The 20,845-nt window shown below is 42.2% G+C and overlaps 2 protein-coding genes and 1 pseudogene across 4 annotated transcripts in view; 1 reads left to right on the top strand and 2 right to left on the bottom strand.

Moving 5' to 3' along the window:
* Positions 1 to 491: 491 nt before the first annotated feature.
* On the bottom strand, positions 492 to 1,100 carry LOC114224921 (mediator of RNA polymerase II transcription subunit 20 pseudogene; annotated as a pseudogene).
* Positions 1,101 to 6,442: 5,342 nt separating this feature from the next.
* HNRNPDL (heterogeneous nuclear ribonucleoprotein D like) lies at positions 6,443 to 13,739 on the bottom strand. 3 transcript variants are annotated; one of them, XM_088021138.1, is made up of 8 exons: positions 12,566 to 13,738; positions 11,600 to 11,768; positions 11,339 to 11,500; positions 10,725 to 10,856; positions 10,469 to 10,583; positions 9,762 to 9,932; positions 9,323 to 9,415; positions 6,443 to 8,951 (listed from the first exon to the last, which is right to left on the bottom strand). In XM_088021138.1, the coding sequence occupies exons 1-7, from the start codon at positions 13,006 to 13,008 to the stop codon at positions 9,345 to 9,347; spliced, it is 1,263 nt and encodes a 420-aa protein (XP_087877264.1). In that variant the 5' UTR covers positions 13,009 to 13,738; the 3' UTR covers positions 6,443 to 8,951; positions 9,323 to 9,344. The 3 variants fall into 3 exon arrangements, with proteins under 3 accessions (XP_087877264.1, XP_027979958.1, XP_027979959.1); XM_028124158.2 differs by having other exon boundaries at positions 8,079 to 8,163; positions 12,566 to 13,739; XM_028124157.2 differs by having other exon boundaries at positions 6,443 to 9,415; positions 12,566 to 13,739.
* Positions 13,740 to 13,911: 172 nt separating this feature from the next.
* ENOPH1 (enolase-phosphatase 1) overlaps positions 13,912 to 20,845 on the top strand; it is a 39,612-nt gene continuing 32,678 nt past the window's right edge. Inside the window, exon 1 of the mRNA XM_028124159.2 lies at positions 13,912 to 14,251. Coding sequence (XP_027979960.1) covers positions 14,168 to 14,251 — 84 coding nt within the window. The 5' untranslated portion in view covers positions 13,912 to 14,167. The remainder of the gene's footprint in view (positions 14,252 to 20,845) is intronic.

The raw sequence follows: 20,845 nt of genomic DNA, 5'->3' as shown, positions 1-20,845 counted from the left end.
CTTCAGCAAACAGGTTAGGAAATGACAGCCATCACACCAAGTGATGCCTCCTACTCCTTCTCCAGGAGAGGCCCAGATGCATCCCTGGAGTAGAGGAAGAGGCCTTTAGTACAGCCCAGCCCAGCCTGTCCACGGCGGACTTAGGCCAAATCCTCAATAGCTGGAGATACAGACTGCTGTCCCCACCAATCCTAGGCAGGGACAGCCCTGTCCTACCTCTTTCCCTCCACACTTCTCCACTCTGTATAGTTACCATTCTTGAGAACAGGCCAGGTCCAGTAAGGCGCAGGGTGATGCCGCTGCTGGGGGGCTGCGTGTGAGGGTCAGGGGAGGGGAGTCCAGATCCCCAGAACAAAAGTCACAGCTGGGAAGAGGGAGAGAAGTGTCCACTCCTGCCCTGGGTTTCTGGGGTCCAGGGGCCTCAGGGTGCAGCACCTCTCCTCCTGCGTGGCCCCCCTGGTGACAGAGCTCAGCCGGGCAGCTGCCAGTCACTAACAAATCCCAGCCACTGGCACCTGCTGCTGCTTGCGGATCTTACTGAAGAGTTCCATGTGCTGGACCGTGGTCTTTGCTGGGCTGTACGTGGCGTTGCTGTTCCCAGACTCTGTTCCCTGGTGCGTGTCTGCCTAGAAAACTCTGTAGGGACTTGAACAGCAAGCTACAGCTGCTGCTGGCTACCACGCAGGAGCCATACTCTAGCCATAGAGATGCCTCGGACACTGGGCCCCATGGTGACTGTGTCCACCTTCACTAGGAGGTCACAGTGCTGGTAACAGCTACTCCAGGTCTCAATCTTGCTGGCCTTGGCACTCTGGAAGAAGCCCTTGAACTTCACCATGAGCTCATCGAAGTTGTTGTCAGAAATAAGGCAAGGGCCATTCTCAAAGGGTACTCTGAGTTGTGCATCATGTACATCAGCTTCCCAGCCTAACCTTGGCTGCCAAGAGTAGAGGCAGCTGTGGGGTAGGTCTCACAATCCAGACAAAATGTTCCTCGCTTCGCTGCCTCAAGCATCTCCAGTTTCCGGTGAGGGGCTCCACGGTCTGTGGGACACTCATGCCCTTAGCCATGGGCATCTGGGACACACAAGTCACACCCATGGTATTGAGCCAGTAGGGTGGCAGGTACAAACAGTTGAATCACAGTATTCTCTGGCTACCCACAGTAAGTGAAGCCCCCTAATGCAAGGTTCTGTCGGGAAGGTTTTTCTCTTTGTTGTTAAACATTTTAGTTTCACGAAGATGTATCTCTGCATAGATTTCTCTATATTTTTCCTACTCGCAATTTGTTGGTATATTGAATCTGTAGATTGTATTTCATCACTTTTGGAAAAATTTCAGCCATTTTCTCTTCATATACTGACTCATTCTGTCTCTTTTACTTTTTTGGGGGGTGCCCCCACCCCACAGGAAGAGTCTAAGTCTCCTCTGCCATCCCTGCCCCGTGCTCACCTTCTCAGTGGGCTGCTGTGGGAGCCTCTGTCTCTTCTAAAACCCCAATTAAACATGTTATGCCTACCTACTATAACCTTTATGTCACTGTTTCTCCATGGCAATTTTCATGCTTTTGTCTTTCCATGCTACATTTTGGGTAGCTTCTGTTCATCTATCCTTCAGTTTACTAATTCTTAACTTGTATCTTCTGTTTTTAGACCCATCCATCTTTAGTTTTTAATTTCATTTATTGTTTTATTTGTATCAGTTCTGTTTCTTTATCAGATCTACTGTCTTGCTTTAATAGTTTCCTCTTCCCTGAGGTATTTTCAGCTTGTATTTTATTTCAATGTAGTAAGCATGGAGACCTGGTATCTTCTGGGTTTGTTCATTGTGTTGATTCTCACTCATGGTGGATTTTAATTTCTTATGTATCGGTCATTATGTTTGAAAAAAACATTCGTGGAAACCATCAGAAATCTAGGGTGAAGAAATGATTTTCATTTGCTTTTTCCAGGCACTTGAGGCCCCTTACATGACTAGAACTATCTTAATCTAAATTCTGAGATTAAGGTTCCCTTAACTACCCAGGTGAGGAAACTGGGTTCTCAGGTCTTTTGGAAGCCCTTAGTTTAATGGGGGTGATTGGGGTATGAGAGTCTCCACCTGGGGGTGGCCTAGGCTTTTGACTTCTGTGCCCTTTGTCTGGTAAGGCCATCAAACCCAACTTTGAATGCCAGGCTTACTCTCTAGGTTTTGACCTTCTCTAAATTTTAGCCAGGTGAGCTTTTCATTATATTTTTAGTTCTTTTAAGAAGACTTAAAAATATATTTCATCCTGCTTGTGTTCAGAAGGATTAATTTGAATTACTTAGGCCATAGTCGGTGAACACAGAATCAAGTATTAAATACTTTTTGAAAAAATGTCTAATGAAAATTTTATCTAATATAGATGTATATACCTGAGTACATATTCTTACCCTATTATGAGGAACATGCTAATGCATGGAAATATGAATATGTACTGCTAAATTAAAAAACAATATGATCTTAGGAGCATTTTATGGAATAATTTAAGAACTGACATCTTCATGTAAGGCATTTTCTTTTCTCATGGCAACAATTAGAGTTAATAAACTCTGACCATTGTTCTTAACCAAGTTATACTAAGAATTTGCATACCTTTTCCAGAATTGCCAAGAGGACAGTAATTAATGCCTGTGTATTTCCTGGCTGAGTGTCTGCTTGTTACTGTTAAAGGCAGAGGAGTGAAATTTGCCCCCTGGTGGCCTTAGTGAAGAGGATGATTTCATCAAGGGGCAAATATTTATACCCACGAGAATTTAAAAAGATTCAGATTAAACAACACTCATCTGGTAGTACTGTGGCTCTTGGCTATGGGTCAGTGGCAAATCTCTGCACCTGCCACTAACACCAAGACCCTCCTCTCTTGGGGTTAAAGATAATAAAGAATCCCACTGTCAGCAGAGAACTGGATGTGAGATGATGTCCCCCAATTTGTCATTGTGTTGGTTGGGGAATAGAAGAAAAAGAAAAATCCTTTTGATGTCTTTATCTTAGTGTTCTAAAACATCATGCTAATAGCAATTAAAATAACTTTAATTAAAAGAATAAGGGAAGGGGCGCCTGGGTGGCTCAGTTGGTTAAGCGACTGCCTTCGGCTTAGGTCATGATCCTGGAGTCCCAGGATCGAGTCCCGCATCGGGCTCCCTGCTCAGCAGGGAGTCTGCTTCTCCCTCTGACCCTCTTCCCTCTTGTGCTGTCTCTCATTCTCTCTCTCAAATAAATAAATAAAATCTTAAAAAAAAAAAAGAATAAGGGAGGACCTAGGCCAGGGTGAAGTTTTTCTGTTTTGACAGATTCTAAATCCTAGTTTACATGGAATATAACTAAAGAATACATATATGAAAAACCTAGAAGTATGTATTTCAAATGAGATCAAAGGTATAATTTGGAGGTCTTTTTGTTTCTGATTAAGTCATTCAAAAGCAGGATTTAGAAAAATTTAAATTGGGGCACCTGGGGGCTCAGTCGATCAAGCGTCTGCCTTCAACTCAGGGGCCTGGAATTGAGCCCCAAAGTGAACTACATCGGGCTCCCTGCTCAGTGGGGGAGCCTGCTTCTCCCTCTCCCTCTGCCACTCTCCCTGCTTGTGCTCTCTCGCTCTGTCAAATAAAATCTTAAAAAAATTAAAAAAGGAATTTGAATTGTATTCATACTACAGGTACTTTAAAATCACTTTCCCCAAAATATGAAATACTCAAAAATGCATTTTCTTTTTCATTTCCAGTGATGTGGTCAGTGTAAAGTCCTAGGAAGCAGTAATGAAAATTCTTAAGACTTATTTTCAGTATTTTAGAAGTCTGATAGAAATCACATATTTTTAAAAATCTGCACAAGCTACTGAAAATATTGTTTCTTTGCTTTTAGCTGGTATTGTAGTTGATGGTATAATGCCAATTATCACTGTGGAGAACTCTGACAGCTATATATATATATTTTTTTTTTTTAAGATTTTAAGTAATCTCTACACCCAACGTGGGGCTCGAACTTAGAATCCTAAGATCAAGAGTTGCATGCTCTACCGACTGAGCCAGCCAGATGCCCTATGTACCTTTTAATAGAAATGTCATCACATAATGAGCAATATATTTGATAAGTATATAGCCATTCAAAACACAGTCCAGGGGCGCCTGGGTGGCTCAGTCAGTTAGGCATCCGACTCTTGATTTTGGCTCAGGTCATGATTTCAGAGTTGTGAGATCGAGCCCCCCATTAGGCTCTGGGCAGGGCGTGGACCTTGCTTGAGATTCTCTCTCTCCCTCTGCCCTTCCCCTGCTCTCTCGCTCTCAAAAAAAAAAATCAGTAAGAAATGAAAAAAAAGAAATGAACCCCTCCTCCCGCCCCAGTCTGTGAAAGAATGTATTTAAAGGATGTCCTGGTAATGAAAAATGTTGGAACTACCCTAAAATGCCATTTAGCCCCCACTATCACTGTTCTTTCATCCATCTATTTGCAACATCTATGGAAAACTTACGTCCTGTTCCAACTGTCTCATGGTTTAAGACAATTTAAATAATCCCATAGGACAGATCTCTCATGAGAATCGTTTGCTGCAGACTATCAAGACTCGTTTCATTAGAGGAAAAACAGTCAATTGTAACAAAAATCTTACTTTCCAATGAAGATCTCAGCACTTACAAATCAATTGTATTAAAGATTGCTGACCAATCTTCCTGGAAGTGACAAAAGCTTCTGTTCAAAATCTAAGATTCAAGAGATGCTTAAGGTGCTAGAAATTGAAGATTCCAAAATGTTTTGAGTTGGTATTTCCAATTAGCTAATTTCTCCGATCAGAAAAACCAGGGGATTAATCAAAATTTTGCCCTAGGGCCTTTTGTGGGGTTGGTTACTCCTGTCTTTTAAAGCAATCACTCTGAGCGTTGACCAGCCAATACCCAAGTAGAGGACATCTGAAGAAACCCCCACCTGCAACTTCATCAAGAATAGCAAATTCAGTAAATTTTAGTCAGTTACCATAAAAGCCAACAACCTCAAGAGCCTTTTAAACTAGATGGCTTTCAAAGATATCACTTCTCTGAAACTACACTTAAAATATTTATGTATAGACATGCATCTTTTTTTTTTGGTCAGAATTCATTTTTGGTTAGATTCTCGAGAGATAACCACTACAGCAGCATAAGGAAACTTGTCTGCAAGATAGTGTTTCTCACATACTTCTCATTTGTGTTGGCCTTTGACAAACCCAAACCTTAAAACACTATTTGAAATTTCTGTATTTTAAGTAACAAATCCGAGTACACTGAATACCCTTTTTCAAACTACAAAGCAGTCCCAACACCCTCTGAGATGGGAGATATACCTCCCCCCAAATGGAGGTACATCTTTTTTTGAAGATTTTCCAAAAGTAATCTCTATACCCAACATTGGGCTCAAACTTAAAACTCCGAGATCAAGGCACATGCTCCACTAAGCCAACCAGGTGCCCAAGGGGTACACCTCTTAAATGAGTACTGAAAGAATAAAACCAGATTAAGCTGCCACTTAAACATAAATCAAGTCTTCAGAATGTACATTACTCTGTAATCCCAGAAAAGCACTATGCTCTACCCTAGTTTATAAAAAGCAGTGGTTGAGAAGTCAAAGGTGAATTTTTATTTCTTGCCATTCAACCAAAATTCGTTGAAATTCCACATCCAATTATTAAACTATTTCAAGACAAAAATACAAAACCCCAACTAACCCTAGAACCCATATTTTTATGACAGTATTTTTGAATGACTTCATAGAAAAGGTTAACAAAAAAATTGCAGTACACCTGCAGTGTCCTTGAATCACTTTTAATCAGTGAAACTTAGCATCCTGTGGTTGACATCCTATCAAAAAGTCTTGGTAATGGGTAGTGATTAAATTTTCAGATATTAAAAATTAAGTATTAAAATTTACAATTAGCAAAAATCCAGTCCCTGTCACCATCAGGGAATGGAAGAAAAGCTCTGTTTATCCACGTTATTATCCCAACAGACATCTTAGTCTTAATCTTACAAACGTAACTATGAGACTGCAGAATAAAAGTTTCTATTATGAGTAACACCACACAGAACTCGGTCAAAACCATTCAGGAAACACATTTAACAAGATACACAGGCTCAGATACACAGGACCTCAATCTCCACCCTCACGCCTCCAATTAATTTGTCAAATTACTTAGTTCTAAATGCTCAGGATGACACCTTGATAACTATCGTTCATCCAAATGAAGTCCTACAGCTTAGCCTTGCTATATTTAAAATTTACATCAGTTGGCATTCATAGAACCTAAAATCTGAATTTAAAGTCCAAAGCCCTTTGGGGGAAAAAAACCCAAACGCATTCTTTCAGTTCTTCATAAATCTCAGACAATAATCTCTAGATGTAGTGTATTTCTTCAAAGTCATATATATCAAGACTTGACTGAAAAGTTTGGATTTTGTTTAAAAAGCCTTTATTCATTTTTGATCAGGGAAAGGACAATCTCAATGTCAACTTCTCACCTAATCATAAATTTGAACAGGATTCACTGCCTTAAAGACACTGCGCCTACAGATTTTGACAACTTAAAATGAAAATCTCCCTTGTTCCCTAAGGTTGCATGTTGAAATAATGAACAGTCCCTTGCAATAACCAACATTGGTACTTGGCCTAGGTTTAAGGTCAAATAGCAAAACAGGAGCAAAAGGAGGCCAAGTGCATTGTAACTTGATAGCCAGCAAGTACAAACATCATTGAACAAAGTTGCAGGCACCAAATAAACAAAAGGCAGGTTCATCGGCATAAAAAAATTTACATTTGTTTGAAGGTGAAGTCAACTACTTCGCCTGTGAACATGTATGCCAATCCTAGAGGCTAATGTGGAACCACAGAAAAACTTAAAAACCTTAAATCCAATTACACTGAATGTAAAATTCAAAACTTGGGTTTACCCAGGAAATTCTCCCAAATCTAGAGCTAACTGCTTTTTGATGCACCAGGAAGATGTTTTAATGACTTAGTCACTTAGATTCGCACTGACATACATAAAACTTAAAGTATACTTTTCCCTACTCCTCCTTCCTATGTCCGAATCTGGGTATGCTTACCGACCTAGCTCATGCACTAATGCATTAAAAATGATGAAATCTACTACCATGACCTTTTCTAAGAACTCACATCACGTTAACAGTTAACACCCAATATAGCTTCCTAAAAATGCCCCAATAGAAAACATTTTGTTGTTTGGTGCTTGCTGTGACAATACTAGCAAAATACAACTAATCCCCTCAGCCACTACTTCAAATCCCTCAATCTTAACTTTTGCTCAAGTTTTAACCTCATACCCATCTGCCAAAATGTTAAAATTTAACTTTTTTCAACTGTAGCTCCTATACAGTTTAACAGGACCTTTTCCCTGGGTATATCTGGACATTTTAATCAAGAAAACAAAGTCGTGGTATTATTAGCCAGAGCTCTTTCTAGCAGACCACTGATTCTGATTTAGCCTATCTTTAATAAATGGCTTCCCAGAGACAGGAACAAAGCACAGTCTTTTCTATTCATGAAAGGAGCTACCAACATGCTTTGTGCCAGAAAGGTGCACTTTCCCAAGACATAGTCCAGAAGATTCATGGTCTGCTAGAAAGCTTCCACTAATGACAACCCTATGACAAGGTCTCCAGATATACAGAAATGTTAAAGGTGTGACAGAAACCTCATTTAGCAGGGAAATGAAGCCTTAGATATTATACATCTAACAAAAATGGGGAACAGGGGGACACTGTAGCTGGCTATTCATAAAGGACCACAGTTTCTCCCTATGGACCAATACTCCCTACAAAATAAACTGTGCCTTAATTATTGCTTATTTTAAATTACACTTTTACAGAGCTATTTAGTACCTGACGCAGAAAAACAATCACATAAGGAAGCATTTATTTGAGGTTTAACATGGAATCATACAAATAAAATTTGTATAAACACAAATCCACATCGAGTCATAACACAGATAGCAAAAGACAAAGTAAAAACAAAGAAAACTAATTGGCGGCTATATACAGTTGGACAGTTGTGTCTTGTACACTAGAAAGTCTTTTACAAAATAATCATCTTAGATCAACAGAAGACCAATCTTCAATGTCGTCCTGCAAGATGGGTTAACTTTAGCAATCTCCTCCTAAAAACAAAAACAAAATAGCAATTAGATCTGTGCAACTCTGAAAGCTTTCAAAGGTCCATTTTCATGAATTGTTTTAAGTCCTCAATTTATTCTTTTCTTCAATAATTAAAGATCACATGCATATTCAGTGGCAAAATGTTAATTTGGGTCATTAATAAATTCACCCTGTAGTTCCCAAATGATACCATATTTAAATTTAGTTAAGGAACTGGGGAATGCAATCTTCCCATATTCACAGGTTGAACTGTGCTAGATTAAGGTCTACTAGAAGTATCTCTAGTAAGCCAAAAAAAACACTCTTACAAAAATGAATTTCTAATAGGCTTATTATATTGTAAGACAACAAATTTCTGTGTGCATATGATCTTTAATTTATATCCCAGATTTTAAAGTTCTTGTTTTGGTTTGTAGATTTCACTATTAGCTATAAAAAGAAAAAGCAAGCATTAAATCTTAAAGAATGAACACTTAAAATGAGGCTCCACAATTGAAATACAACACTAAACAGAAGACCAAAATGATTAAGCTGTAAAAAGGCATTTATGTACTTTAACTCCTGTAAAAAACCATTTAAGTTAAGTTTAGACACTTAATCTTCAAAAAGATTAAAAAAGAAGCCAAAGTCTGAAGTTTTCCACTTTAATCTTTACGCTGGTACATGAAGTTGGAAGAGACCATACCACAGGACAGCGTTTTCTGGTGTATGCCTTGCGCTCTGCCCGCAACGTGCGACCCCCAGAGATAGACGTGGTCAGGGTGACACACGGCCTGCAATGAAGTTCCCGCTGGCGGGTACAAACAAGGTATAATGTCAGAGTTAGAAGACAACATTCTTGTTTTCCTTAAGTTGTACCCATTTCAGTACTTTACCTGTTAATAGTTCTAAAAAAGTTTAATTATTCCTCTAGACCACCTGGTACACAAAGCAAACAGAAAAACTCTTAAGTTTTTCTGTAGTACTAAAGAAAGTGAGATAAGACTTTAAAGTTAAAGATCTATAGACACTTTAGGCAAAAGAGGCTCATAAAGCAATTAAAAAGTTAACAATTTAGTAAAAACAGACTACATAATATTGTTTTTACTTATTTTTCATTTGTCTATTGATCTTTAAATTAAATTAGACATTTCCACTGGTTTCTTGTACTCTTACACACACCTGTTTTCTCCAACATCCTCCTTTAGTATGGCTGGTAATTGTTTTGGTGATTGCCACCCCCTCGAGACGCCTTGCCGTAAGTGCTCTGTTGCCCTAGTTTGGAAACACAGAAAAATTTTATTAAAAGTTTTCTATGAAATGGTTTCATTATAAATACTTTAGAAAGCTATTAAACATGTACAATTCTGCATGCCAAATGTTAAAATCATCAGATATCTTAAATAGGCATTATAAACTAGTCACGTATCACATATTCTAGAACATTTCTAACCACCAAAGTTTTTACGTTAGTATAATCACCCGGTAACTATCAAATGCCTAAAAGCTTAACTCCAACACTTTAAGAACAGGAAACCCACACACAATTTCAGAACAGGATTGTACTTTAACATGGAATTTTAATACCATTGGTTTATGAAATTAAGTTAAATATTCTTACCACTGTAGTCTGCATATCCCTGTCCATATCCATAGTTCCCATAGTTATACCCAGTATAATCATAGCCGCCATAGCCACTATAGTTTTGATCACCACCATAGGCACTATTGTAATTTCCATATCCTTGATCATAATAGTTATTAAATCCTTGGTTCCAGTTTTGGCCCTGACCTGAAACAATGCACAATGATTGTTAGATTAACAACTTCTGATCCCGATCCTAACACAAATGTTGTGTTCCTGTCCCTCACTCTGAAAATCTTAAACAGGTGGAATGAACATCTATATAGTCATCTAAGAAAATTATTATTCCAGTTGTCACAAAAGGGGGCAGAAAGTCCAATTATGCCAATTATTAAGCTTCCTAAATTCAATGGAAAAATCAGAACAAAGGTGAAGACAGGTAGGCTGTTTAGTTTTAAAACAAGAACTCCTGCTCCCAAAAACCCAGCATGCCATGGTGTTATGTAACCTTAACTACATTAAATTGGTATTATTTTCTCATTAAAAACGACACTGTCAGAGAGACCATTCTTCGAAGAGGTGAAACCGTAAACTAAGTAACAAAAACCCATCCACTCACTTGAGCATTTTTTATGTTGAAAATCTGGCTTTACTTTCTCATGAGCTTATTCCCATTTTGCAGTTTATAGCTTAAACCAAGAAATCATTTTCAAAGGATTAAATTCCGAAGAATTAAGCCTCACCTCGTCCACGACCCCTAGTACCACCTCGTCCACCAGCTGCAGCACCTCTTCCTCCTTTTTGTTGTTGCTGTTGCTGCCTGTATACCTCTTTGGGTTGTGCAACTTTGATTTCACACTATAAGCATATTAAAACAACTTTTTTACTGTAATGTCAACCCATTTTATTCTTCTCAAAACAAACAAATCTCATCCGAAGAAAACAAAACAAAACAAACCACCTTCAAATTTTCATTTAATAGAAACAAAATGGCTTTACCTTCCCAGAACCAATTTGATGATATCTGCTTTCTAACAATTTCTTTACTGGCTCTTCGTCTGTATATGTAATAAAACAAAATCCTCTTCTTTCATTTGTTTTTGTATCCATGGGGAGTTCAATATTTTCAATCTGAAATCAAGAAGCACACTCGAGATCATCCAGCAATGATAAAAGCTACCAGAAGGTATAACAACACCAAAAGTCCCTGGTCCCTTTCAAGTGTCAATATAACATGCTGCACGTTACTGTAGTCAGATTGCTTCTGTACAGAAACTCGTATTTTATTATCAACATCGCACCACAAACATTCATCTGTGAAGCAGAGAACAAAACTTAATTTTATTATTTTGTACCTAACAGATACCACTGGTTAAATCCAAGCACTGACCACCCCAAAGCACCTGTGTTTTGGCCAAAATAAATTAAGATGTTTGTTTCCATCGTAGGACAGAAAAGACAGCGATTAAAGTACAGTTACTAGAAGGGACCTGAGCAATTAATTTAACCTCTTCCTCACCTGACAAATCAATTTGTTCTGTAAAAAGCTAGGGATTAACATTACATAAACACCCCAAGTATGAAACACACATAAATGTAATCATAGAGCGCACCTCTCCAAAGGCTCCAAAATATTCTTTAATTTGTTCTTCAGAAGTATCTGGGCTCAATCCACCCACAAAAACCTTTTTGGGGGGTTCTTTCCCTTTTAAAGCTTTGGCCCTTTTGGGGTCTATCAATTTGCCATCCAATTTGTGTTCTTTCAGTTCCAAGACCTAGAAGACAAATGTATTTAATTTGACAATATACAACCAAACCCCCAATTTGCAAAAAAAGCACACAGAAGCAGCACAATGCAAAGTACCTGCTCCTACCTTATCAACACTAGCAGCATCTTTGAAAAGCACAAATCCAAATCCTCTTGATCTTCCAGTCACTGGATCTGTTTTTATTGTACAGTCTACAACTTCCCCAAATCGAGACAAATATTCAGTCAGATCTTTCTTGCTCGTATCCCAGCTCAAGCCTCCAATAAACATTTTACTAGAAATAAAGTTGTTTTTTTAAAAAAGATTAGCAGCACCTCAAGGATTACTTCAGTTCTGTAATTACGTTTAACTACGAAATTAACAAGGAGGGAGGCGTTTCACCGTATATGCAAGTAATTCAATCCGTGTCTACACATCCCATACAAACAAAAGACCACAAAACCCCCCAAATTCCATCGAGGTCACTTATTCGAAACAGTGGACAGCTTGCTCACCATACTGCATAATACGAAATTTAAACGAGGCCAACAAAGTTAGTTCTACATTGATTTAGTTTTTAAAATCCAACTTCCTAACCCGATCCCTCACAACTTAGGTCCGCCCCCTTCCACAGCTGTCAAGGCTATGTTCCACCTAAAGTACTCATAGCGCGTTCTGGGGATCCGGGTACCAGTCACACACTGATTCCCAAACTAAGAATTTCCTAAACTCTCCCCAGCAAAACTGTGCGGGGGCCCTAGCACAGACACAATAAAAAGGCGGCGGCAGCTGCAGCATGTGGCGCAGCGACGCCGGCCCCTCCCCCTCGGGCCCCACGCGGCGCCTGCGCACTCGGGACACAGACGCCGCCGCCCTCCTCCTCCAACTCCCCCGCCCTTCCCCCACCTTCCGCGGGCCTCTCGAGTCACCCCCTCCGTCTCCTACTTTCCTCTTCCCTCCAAGCTATTGCGGCCTAGCGGGCACGCGGGGAATCGACTCGGGGCAAGAACCGGGGCAGCACGCGGCTCCCGAGGGATGAAGGGCGCGTGCGGCGCGCTGGGGGAGGGGGAAGAGAGGAGAAGCGTGCGGTACCCGTCATCCTGCTGATTCTTGCTCGCGTTGATCTTGGATCCCTCTGCGAATTCCTCTATGTTGCTGTACTCGTTCATGTCCTCCATGGTGGCGGAGTTGTCGGCCGTGGGGTGCTGGCGCGCAGTCCGGGTCGCGGCAGCAGCGGCGGCGGAGCGTTGTATGGAGCTGGATTTAAAATGGCGGCGGAAGAGATCCGGGCGCCGCCTGCGCCCTCCCTTTATAGCCGCCCCGCCCGCCAATCGGGAGGGCTGCTGGGCGGTGACGTGGCGCTGGGCCCGGCGCGCCCCCTGCCGGGCGGAGCTGGAAGCGAGCGAAGGGAGGAGCGGGGCGAGCTGCCGCGGCGCCCGCGGCCGCCAATGGGAAAGGCTGCGGGAGGCTAAAGTAGCGGGAGCGGAGGGGAACAATGGCGGCGGCACATGGGAAAGCCGGGGCGGGACCTCCATCGCGGCCCTCCCGGTGAGAAGCGAGGTCGTGGGTGAGGGGACGCGGGCTTAAGATGAGAGAAGCGTCAGAAGAGAAAAACGAAGGGGCGAAAAGTCCTGGGGTCAAAAATCCCGAGCAGCGCCGTCGCAGGGCCACAGTCCCTCTTGTCTTGAGAGCCTTTGTCTCTGGCGTCCGGTCCAGCCCACTCCTAGTAAAGAGCCGTCAACCCCGCCTTTTTCCAAAGCCCTCGGTCCCCCAGTACGGACTGCTGCGGTGGCGGCTGTTGCTATCGATTAGCACCCTGGCCGGGTTGCTCCGGAAAAAAGGCGGACTGCGCCCGGCGCCGGCGGCTGAGACAGCAAGCGCGCCCGCCCGCCCGTCTGCCGCGCGCACGCGTGTTTTGTCCTCGAGCTGGCTGGAACCAGCCGAACAGGAAGCGGGCACGCGGCGGCCCCTCCGGGCAGCGGCGCGGGTGCCTCTTCCGCTACCGCGGCAGGCCTCCCTAACCGATCGGCCGGAGCCCGGGCCAACGCAGTCAGGCAAACCAGTCCCGGCACGGCCTCTTTTGCTGGCTGAGGACGGGAGGAGGGGCGCGAGCCCGATCAGGTTACTGTAAATATGCAAAAGCGGAGGCAGTGGGCGGGGAGGGGGCTAGGTGCCGTAGAGGGCAAGGGGCACTCACATCCCCGGCGCGCCACTCGCGGGGCTCCTGTCTGCACGTGCCCCGGGCCTCTCCCGCTCGCTCAACCAGTCTGCGAAGAGCGCGCGCGCGCCCGCGCACCCGGCTCCCGCGTTCGCTTCTTTGTTCCCGCCCACGCGAGGCCCATTTTGACGGATCGGGTTCGAGGCTCTCTGGTGGCCAATCGGCGTCGGCGCCTTTACCTCCCCCCACCCCTTCGGAACTCCGCCAGGGCCGCCCCCTTTCCTTGCCCACGTGGTCTCGGCCTCCGGCCCTAGGCAGCTAGGTAGTTCAGGGCCCCTGTGCTGCCGTCTTATCCACCTTCGGGGGAGCGGAGGTGGCCCTGCCCTGTTCCTCGTGCTTCGGGCCGCACGCGACTGCCGGGTGGGAGATTTTTGCGGGGCTGTCGGAAGCCCAGGACTGTGCTGGGGGCGCAGTTTGCGCCGCCCTCCGCCCTTTCTTCCAGTAGGCCGATTCCGGTAGTTGCATCCGGTAGGGAAATGGTCGTGCTTTCCGTGCCCGCCGAAGTCACTGTGATCCTGTTAGATATCGAAGGTACCACAACCCCGATTGCTTTCGTGAAGGTGAGGGGCGGAAGGGAGCGGGGAAGTGACTTGTGCTTAAAAGCAATTAAAAAACATTTTTAAAAAAGTGTTGCATACCTTGTATCAGAGACATGAGGCGTAGGAGAGGCGGTGTTGTGGCTTTGCGCCCGCTGTGGGGTGGGGGGAAGTAGTGCGGCGGGTTGCGGGGATGCTTTTCGTCACCGTACTCTGTTCGTCCTCCCCAGTCCCTGCCCTTCGTTCATGTAGATGGGTGGGAAAGGGGTGGAGATGGTGGCGAAAAAGGGCGGAGGAGGCAGATCCGCCCGGGTAGGGAGAGGGGACGTGGGCGCCCCCCACCGGCCAGGTGTGCGCCCCGTCGTCCCGCAGGTGAGCGCCTGCTTAGCTCTGGGTTGGGCCCATCTAGGCGGCGGCCGCGATGGAGTGGTCCTGGAGGCTTCTAGTCCCGCAAAACGTAGACTGAAGGGTCAAGATGACTTTTCAGTTAGCCCTGGTATCTTGGGCCGTGGTGGTTACTCTTCGCCCCCTCCTACTCCTGCTATTAGTGTGCTGAGCTGCACTCTGTGTTATTGGGCTAGACACTGCGGAACGCTGTGCTGATTTATTAAGCTATAAAACAAACGTGTCTAGATTCCGTTCATTTTCCTTTTAAAACCACGGAAAGTTGAACCTCTTATCTAGAGCCTCTATCCTAGCCTCTGTCACTCATTAACCAATTGTCTACACCTAATTCGTAAACTTATAGCTCTGCATTATAGCAGGGCTTTAAAAAAAAAACCTGTATTCTATCAATGAATATTAAATACTAATATAATTTTAAAAAGAATTTCTCGGGCCTAGTCTACGCTTTATTCGACTTAATAACGGTTTAAGATGAAAGCATTAACTAGGAGGGTTTGCATACAATAATAGATATTGTTTACAATGTAGGGAAAAACCATCTTCCAACAAATTGAGCAGTCTGAGTTTAAAATTTTTTTAAGTTAGTTTTATTTTTTTTAAGATTTTGTTTATTTGAGAGAGAGAGCACATGAGAAGGGGGAGACTCAGAGGGAGAAGCAGACTCCCCGCTGAGCAGGGAGCCCGATGCGGGACTCGATCCTGGGACTCCAGGATCATGACCTGAGCCGAAGGCAGTGGCTTAACCAACTGAGCCACCCAGGCGCCCTAAGTTAGTTTTATTTTTAAAATTGCCTGTGAAGAATGATTTTTTTTGATGTGGATTATAATGTAAAATCAGTGTACACTTTTAGGACTCCAATATAACAACCACTTACACATTTTCAAAAGAATCACGATACCGTATTAGCACAAGTTCTTAAGAAATCTAGTTTGACATTTTTTTCTGTTTTTAATCACACCAGAGGACTCTGCAGAAATAGTCAGGATTGACCAAATGCTGGTAATGGAGTTGACTTTTTTCTTAATGACTGACAGAATAACCGCTTTCTCAGGGTTTTCAGAGAGAAAAGGATTCCTCATCTTTGTGGGTTATAGTTCACAGCTTATTAACTTCACCAGGGATAATAACAGGAGAGGTAGTGATGCGGCATAAGATCATGTACCATTCTTGGAAAGTTGATTAGGGACTAGGATACCTCATGCAGATCAGTTTTGTAACAAAACATAGGTGCCTCTCCCTCCTCTCCAGTCCCAGCCAATCCTTTCTTTTGTCAGATGACATGAGCCACTTCTTGACATCTTCGTTACGGTAGATTTATCCTGACATCTTTCTGAGAGTTAAAATGTCTTGATGGCCTAAATAGATTTTTTTTTTTTTTGAGTTTGACACTGATCTGTAGGTAAAGTCAAGGCAGGCTGCAAAAAATGATTTCGGGGGGGGTTTGTTTATTTTTTTAATTTTATTTAATTATGTTAATCACTATACATTACATCATTAGTTTTTGATGTAGTGTTCCATGACTCATTGTTTGCGTATAACACCCAGTGCTCCATGCAGAACGTGCCCTCTTTAATACCCATCACCGGGCTAACCCATCCCCCCACCCCCCTCCCCTCTAGAACCCTCAGTTTGTTTCTCAGAGTCCATAGTCTCTCATGGTTTGTCTCCCCCTCTGATTTCCCCCCTTCATTTTTCCCTTCCTACTATCTTTTTTGTTTTTTAACATGTAATGTATTATTTGTTTCAGAGGTACAGGTCTGATTCAACAGTCCTACACAGTTCACAGTGCTCACCATAGCACATACCCTCCCCAATGTCTATCACCCAGGCACCCCATCCCTCCCACCCCACCCCCACTTCAGCAACCCTCAGTTTGTTTCCTGAGATTAAGAATTCCTCATATCAGTGAGGTCATATGATACATGTCTTTCTCTGATTGACTTATTTTGCTTAGCATAATACCCTCTAGTTCCATCCACATCGTTGCAAATGGCAAGATTTATTGGTTTTTTTTTTTTTTGATGCCTGCATAATATTTCATTGTATATATATATACCACATCTTCTTTATCCATTCATCTGTTGATGGACATCTTGGCTCTTTCCATAGTTTGGCTATTGTGGACATTGCTGCTATAAACATTGGGGTGCACATACCCCTTCGGATCCCTACATTTGTATCTTTGGGGTAAATACCCAGTAGTGCAATTACTGGGTCATACGGTAGCTCTATTTTGAACTGTTTGAGGAACCTCCATACTGTTTTCCAGAGTGGCTGCACCAGCTTGCATTCCCACCAACAGTGTAGAAGGGTTCCCCTTTCTCCGCATCCTCGCCAACATCTGTCCTTTCCTGACCTGTTAATTTTAGCCATTCTGACTGGTGTGAGGTGGTATCTCATTGAGGTTTTGATTTGGATGTCCCTGATGCCGAGCGTTGTTGAGCACTTTTTCATGTGTCTGTTGGCCATTTGGATGTCTTTGGAAAAATTTCTGTTCATGTCTTCTGCCCATTTCTTGATCGGATTATTTGTTCTTTGGGTGTTGAGTTGGTAAGTTCTTTATAGATTTTGGATACTAGCCCTTTATCTGATAGTCATTTGCAAATATTTTCTCCCATTCTGTTGGTTGTCTTTTGGTTTTGTTGACTGTTTCCTTTGCTGTGCAGAAGCTTTTTATCTTGATGAAGTCCCAATAGTTCATTTTTGCCCTTGCTTCCCTTGCCTTTGGCGATGTTTCTAGGAAGAAGTTGCTGCGGCTGAGGTCAAAGAGGTTGCTACCTGTGTTCTCCTCTAGGATTTTGATGGACTCCTGTCTCACATTTAGGGCTTCCATCCGTTTTGAGTCTACTTTTGTGTGTGGTGTAAGGAAATGGTCCAGTTTCATTCTTCTGCACATAGCTGTCCAATTTTCCAAATTTTCCATTTCTTGAAGAGACTGTCTTTTTTCCATTGGACATTCTTTCCTGCTTTGTTGAAGATTAGTTGACCATAGAGTTGAGGGTCCATTTCTGGGCTCTCTATTTTGTTCCATTGATCTATGTGCCTGTTTTTGTGCCAGTACCATGCTATCTTGATGATTACGGCTTTGTAATAGAGCTGGAAGTCCGGAATTGTGATGCCACCAGCTTTGCTTTTCTTTTTCAACACTCCCCTGTTATTCGGGGTCTTTTCTGGTTCCATACAAATTTTAGGATTATTTGTTCCATTTCTTTGAAAAAAGTGGATGATATTTTGATAGGGATTGCATTAAATGTGTAGATTGCTCATGAGCATGGAACATTTTTCCATTTCTTTGTGTCTTCCTCAATTTCTTTCATGAGTATTTTATAGTTTTCTGAGTATAGATTCTTTACCTCTTTGGTTAGATTTATTCCTAGGTATCTTATGGTTTTGGGTGCAGTTGTAAACGGGATCGACTCCTTAATTTCTCTTTCTTCTGTCTTGTTGTTGGTGTATAGAAATGCCACTGATTTCTGTGCATTGATTTTATATCCTGCCACTTTACTGAATTCCTGTATGAGTTCTAGCAGTTTTGGGGTGGAGTCTTTTGGGTTTTCCACATAAAGTATCATATCATCTGCAAAGAGTGAGAGTTTGATTTCTTCTTTGCCGATTCGGATGCCTTTCATTTCTTTTTGTTGTCTGATTGCTGAGGCTAGGACTTCTAGTACTATGTTGAACAGCAGTGGTGATAGTGGACATCCCTGCCGTGTTCCTGACCTTAGGGGGAAAGCTCTCAGTTTTTCCCCATTGAGAATGATAATTTGCTGTGGGTTTTTCATAGATGGCTTTTATGATATTGAGGTATGTACCCTCTATCCTACTACACTGTGAAGAGTTTTAGTCAAGGAAGGATGCTGTACTTCGTCAAATGCTTTTCTGCATCTATTGAGAGGATTATATGGTTCTTCTTTCTTTTATTAATGTATCACATTGATTGATTTGCAGATGTTGAACCAGCCTTGCAGCCCAGGAATAAATCCCACTTGGTCGTGGTGAATAATCCTTTTAATGTACTGTTGGATCCTATTGGCTAGTATTTTGGTGAGAATTTTTCCATCCATGTTCATCAGGGATATTGGTCTGTAATTCTCCTTTTTGATGGGGTCTTTGTCTGGTTTTGGAATCAAGGTAATGCTGGCCTCATTAAATGAGTTTGGAAGTTTTCCTTCCATTTCTATTTTTTGGAACAGTTTCAGAAGAATAGGTATTAATTCTTTAAATGTTTGGTAGAATTCCCCTGGGAAACCATCTGGCCCTGGGCTCTTGCTTGTTGGGAGGTTTTTGATGACTGCTTCAATTTCCTTTGTGGTTATAGGTCTGTTCAGGTTTTCTATGTTTTCCTGGTTCAGTTTTGGTAGTTTATACATCTCTAGGAATGCATCCATTTCTTCCAGATTATGTAATTTGCTGGCATATAGTTGCTCGTAATATGTTCTTATAATTGTTTGTATTTCTTTGCTGTTGGTTGTGATCTCTCCTCTTTCATTCATGATTTTATTTATTTGGGTCATTTCTCTTTTCTTTTCAATAAGTCTGGCCAGGGGTTTATCAGTCTTGTTAATTCTTTCAAAGAACCAGTTCCTCGTTTCATTGATCTGTTCTACTGTTCTTTGGGTTTCTATTTCATTGATTTCTGCTCTGATCTTTATTATTTCTCTTCTCCTGCTGGGTTTAGGCTTTATTTGTTGTTTTTTCTCCAGCTCCTTTAGGTGTAGGGTAGGTTGTGTATTTGAGACCTTTCTTGTTTCTTGAGAAAGGCTTATATTGCTATATACTTTCCTCTTAGGACTGCCTTTGCTGCATCCCAAAGCTTTTGAACACTTGTGTTTTCATTTTCATTTGTTTCCATGAATTTTTTTTAATTCTTCTTTAACTTCCTGGTTGACCCATTCATTCTTTAGTAGGATGCTCTTTAGCCTCCATGTATTTGAGTTCTTTCGGACTTTCCTCTTGTGATTGAGTTCTAGTTTCAAAGCATTGTGGTCTGAAAATATGCAGGGAATGATCCCAATCTTTTGGTACCGGTTGAGACCTGACTTGTGACCTAGGATGTGATCTATTCTGGAGAATGTTCCATGGGCACTAGAGAAGAATGTGTATTCGTTGCTTTGGGATGGAATGTTCTGAACATATCTGTGAAATCCATTTGGTCCAGTGTTTCATTTAAAGTCTTGATTTCCTTGCTGATCTTTTGCTTAGATAATCTGTCTGTTTCAGTGAGGGGGGTGTTAAAGTCCCCTACTATTATGGTATTGTCGTTGATGGGTTTCTTTGCTTTTGTTATTAATTGGCTTATATAGTTGGCTGCTCCCGTGTTAGGGGCATAGATATTTACAATTGTTAGATCTTCTTGTTGGATAGACCCTTTAAGTAAGATATAGTGTCCTTCCTCATCTCTTATTACAGTCTTTGGTTTAAAATCTAATTTGACTGATACAAGGATTGCCACTCCAGCTTTCTTTTGGTGTCCATTAGGATGGTCACCCCCTCGCTTTCAATCTGGGGGTGTCTTTGGGTCTAAAATGAGTCTCTTGCAGGCAGCATATCGATGGGTCTTGCTTTTTATCCAATCTGATAGCCTGTGTCTTTTGATTGGGGCATTTAGCCCATTTACATTCAGGGTAACTATTGAAAGATACGAATTTAGTGCCATTGTATTGCCTGTAAGGTGACTGTTACTGTATATTTTCTTGTTCCTTTCTGGTCTATGTTACTTTTAGGCTCTCTCTTCGCTTAGAGGACCCCTTTCAATATTTCTTCTAGGGCTGGTTCCGTGTTTGCAAATTCCTTTAGTTTTTGTTTGTCCTGGAAGCTTTTTATCTCTCCTATTTTCAGTGACAGCCTAGCTGGATATAGTATTCTTGGCTGCATATTTTTCTCATTTAGTGCTCTGAATATATCATGCCAGTCCTTTCTGACCTGCCAGGTCTCTGTGGATAGGTCTGTTTCCAGTCTAACGTTTCTACCATTGTAGGTTACAGATCTCTTGTCCCAAGCTGCTTTCAGGATTTTCTCTTTGTCTCTGAGACTCGTAGGTTTTCCTATTAGATGTTGGGGTGTTGACCGATTTTTATTGATTTTGAGGGGGGTTGTCTGTGCCTCCTGGATTTTGATGGCTGTTTCCTTCCCCAAATTAGGGAAGTTCTCTGCTATAATTTGCTCCAATATACCTTCTGCCTCTCTTTCTCTTTCTTCTTCTTCTGGGATCC

The sequence above is a fragment of the Eumetopias jubatus genome, unplaced genomic scaffold, assembly GCF_037043125.1.
Source record: "Eumetopias jubatus isolate StellerSeaLion01/CBP00866 unplaced genomic scaffold, mEumJub1_p1.0 scaffold_2, whole genome shotgun sequence".
NCBI lineage: Eukaryota > Metazoa > Chordata > Mammalia > Carnivora > Otariidae > Eumetopias > Eumetopias jubatus.
The sequence above is the reverse complement of the archived record's forward strand: the minus strand, read 5'-3'. Positions and strand labels throughout refer to the sequence as shown.

What these genes read in the sequence shown, in the direction of transcription:
- HNRNPDL (XM_028124157.2), bottom strand. Translation starts at nt 13,008, where the DNA reads ATGGAGGTCCCGCCCCGGCTTTCCCATGTGCCGCCGCCATTGTTCCCC. An exon ending in ATCAAATTGGTTCTGGGAAG is followed by an intron (nt 10,584 to 10,724) that starts GTAAAGCCATTT and finishes ATATGCTTATAG; the next exon opens with TGTGAAATCAAAGTTGCACA. An exon ending in TACTAGGGGTCGTGGACGAG is followed by an intron (nt 9,933 to 10,468) that starts GTGAGGCTTAAT and finishes GCATTGTTTCAG; the next exon opens with GTCAGGGCCAAAACTGGAAC.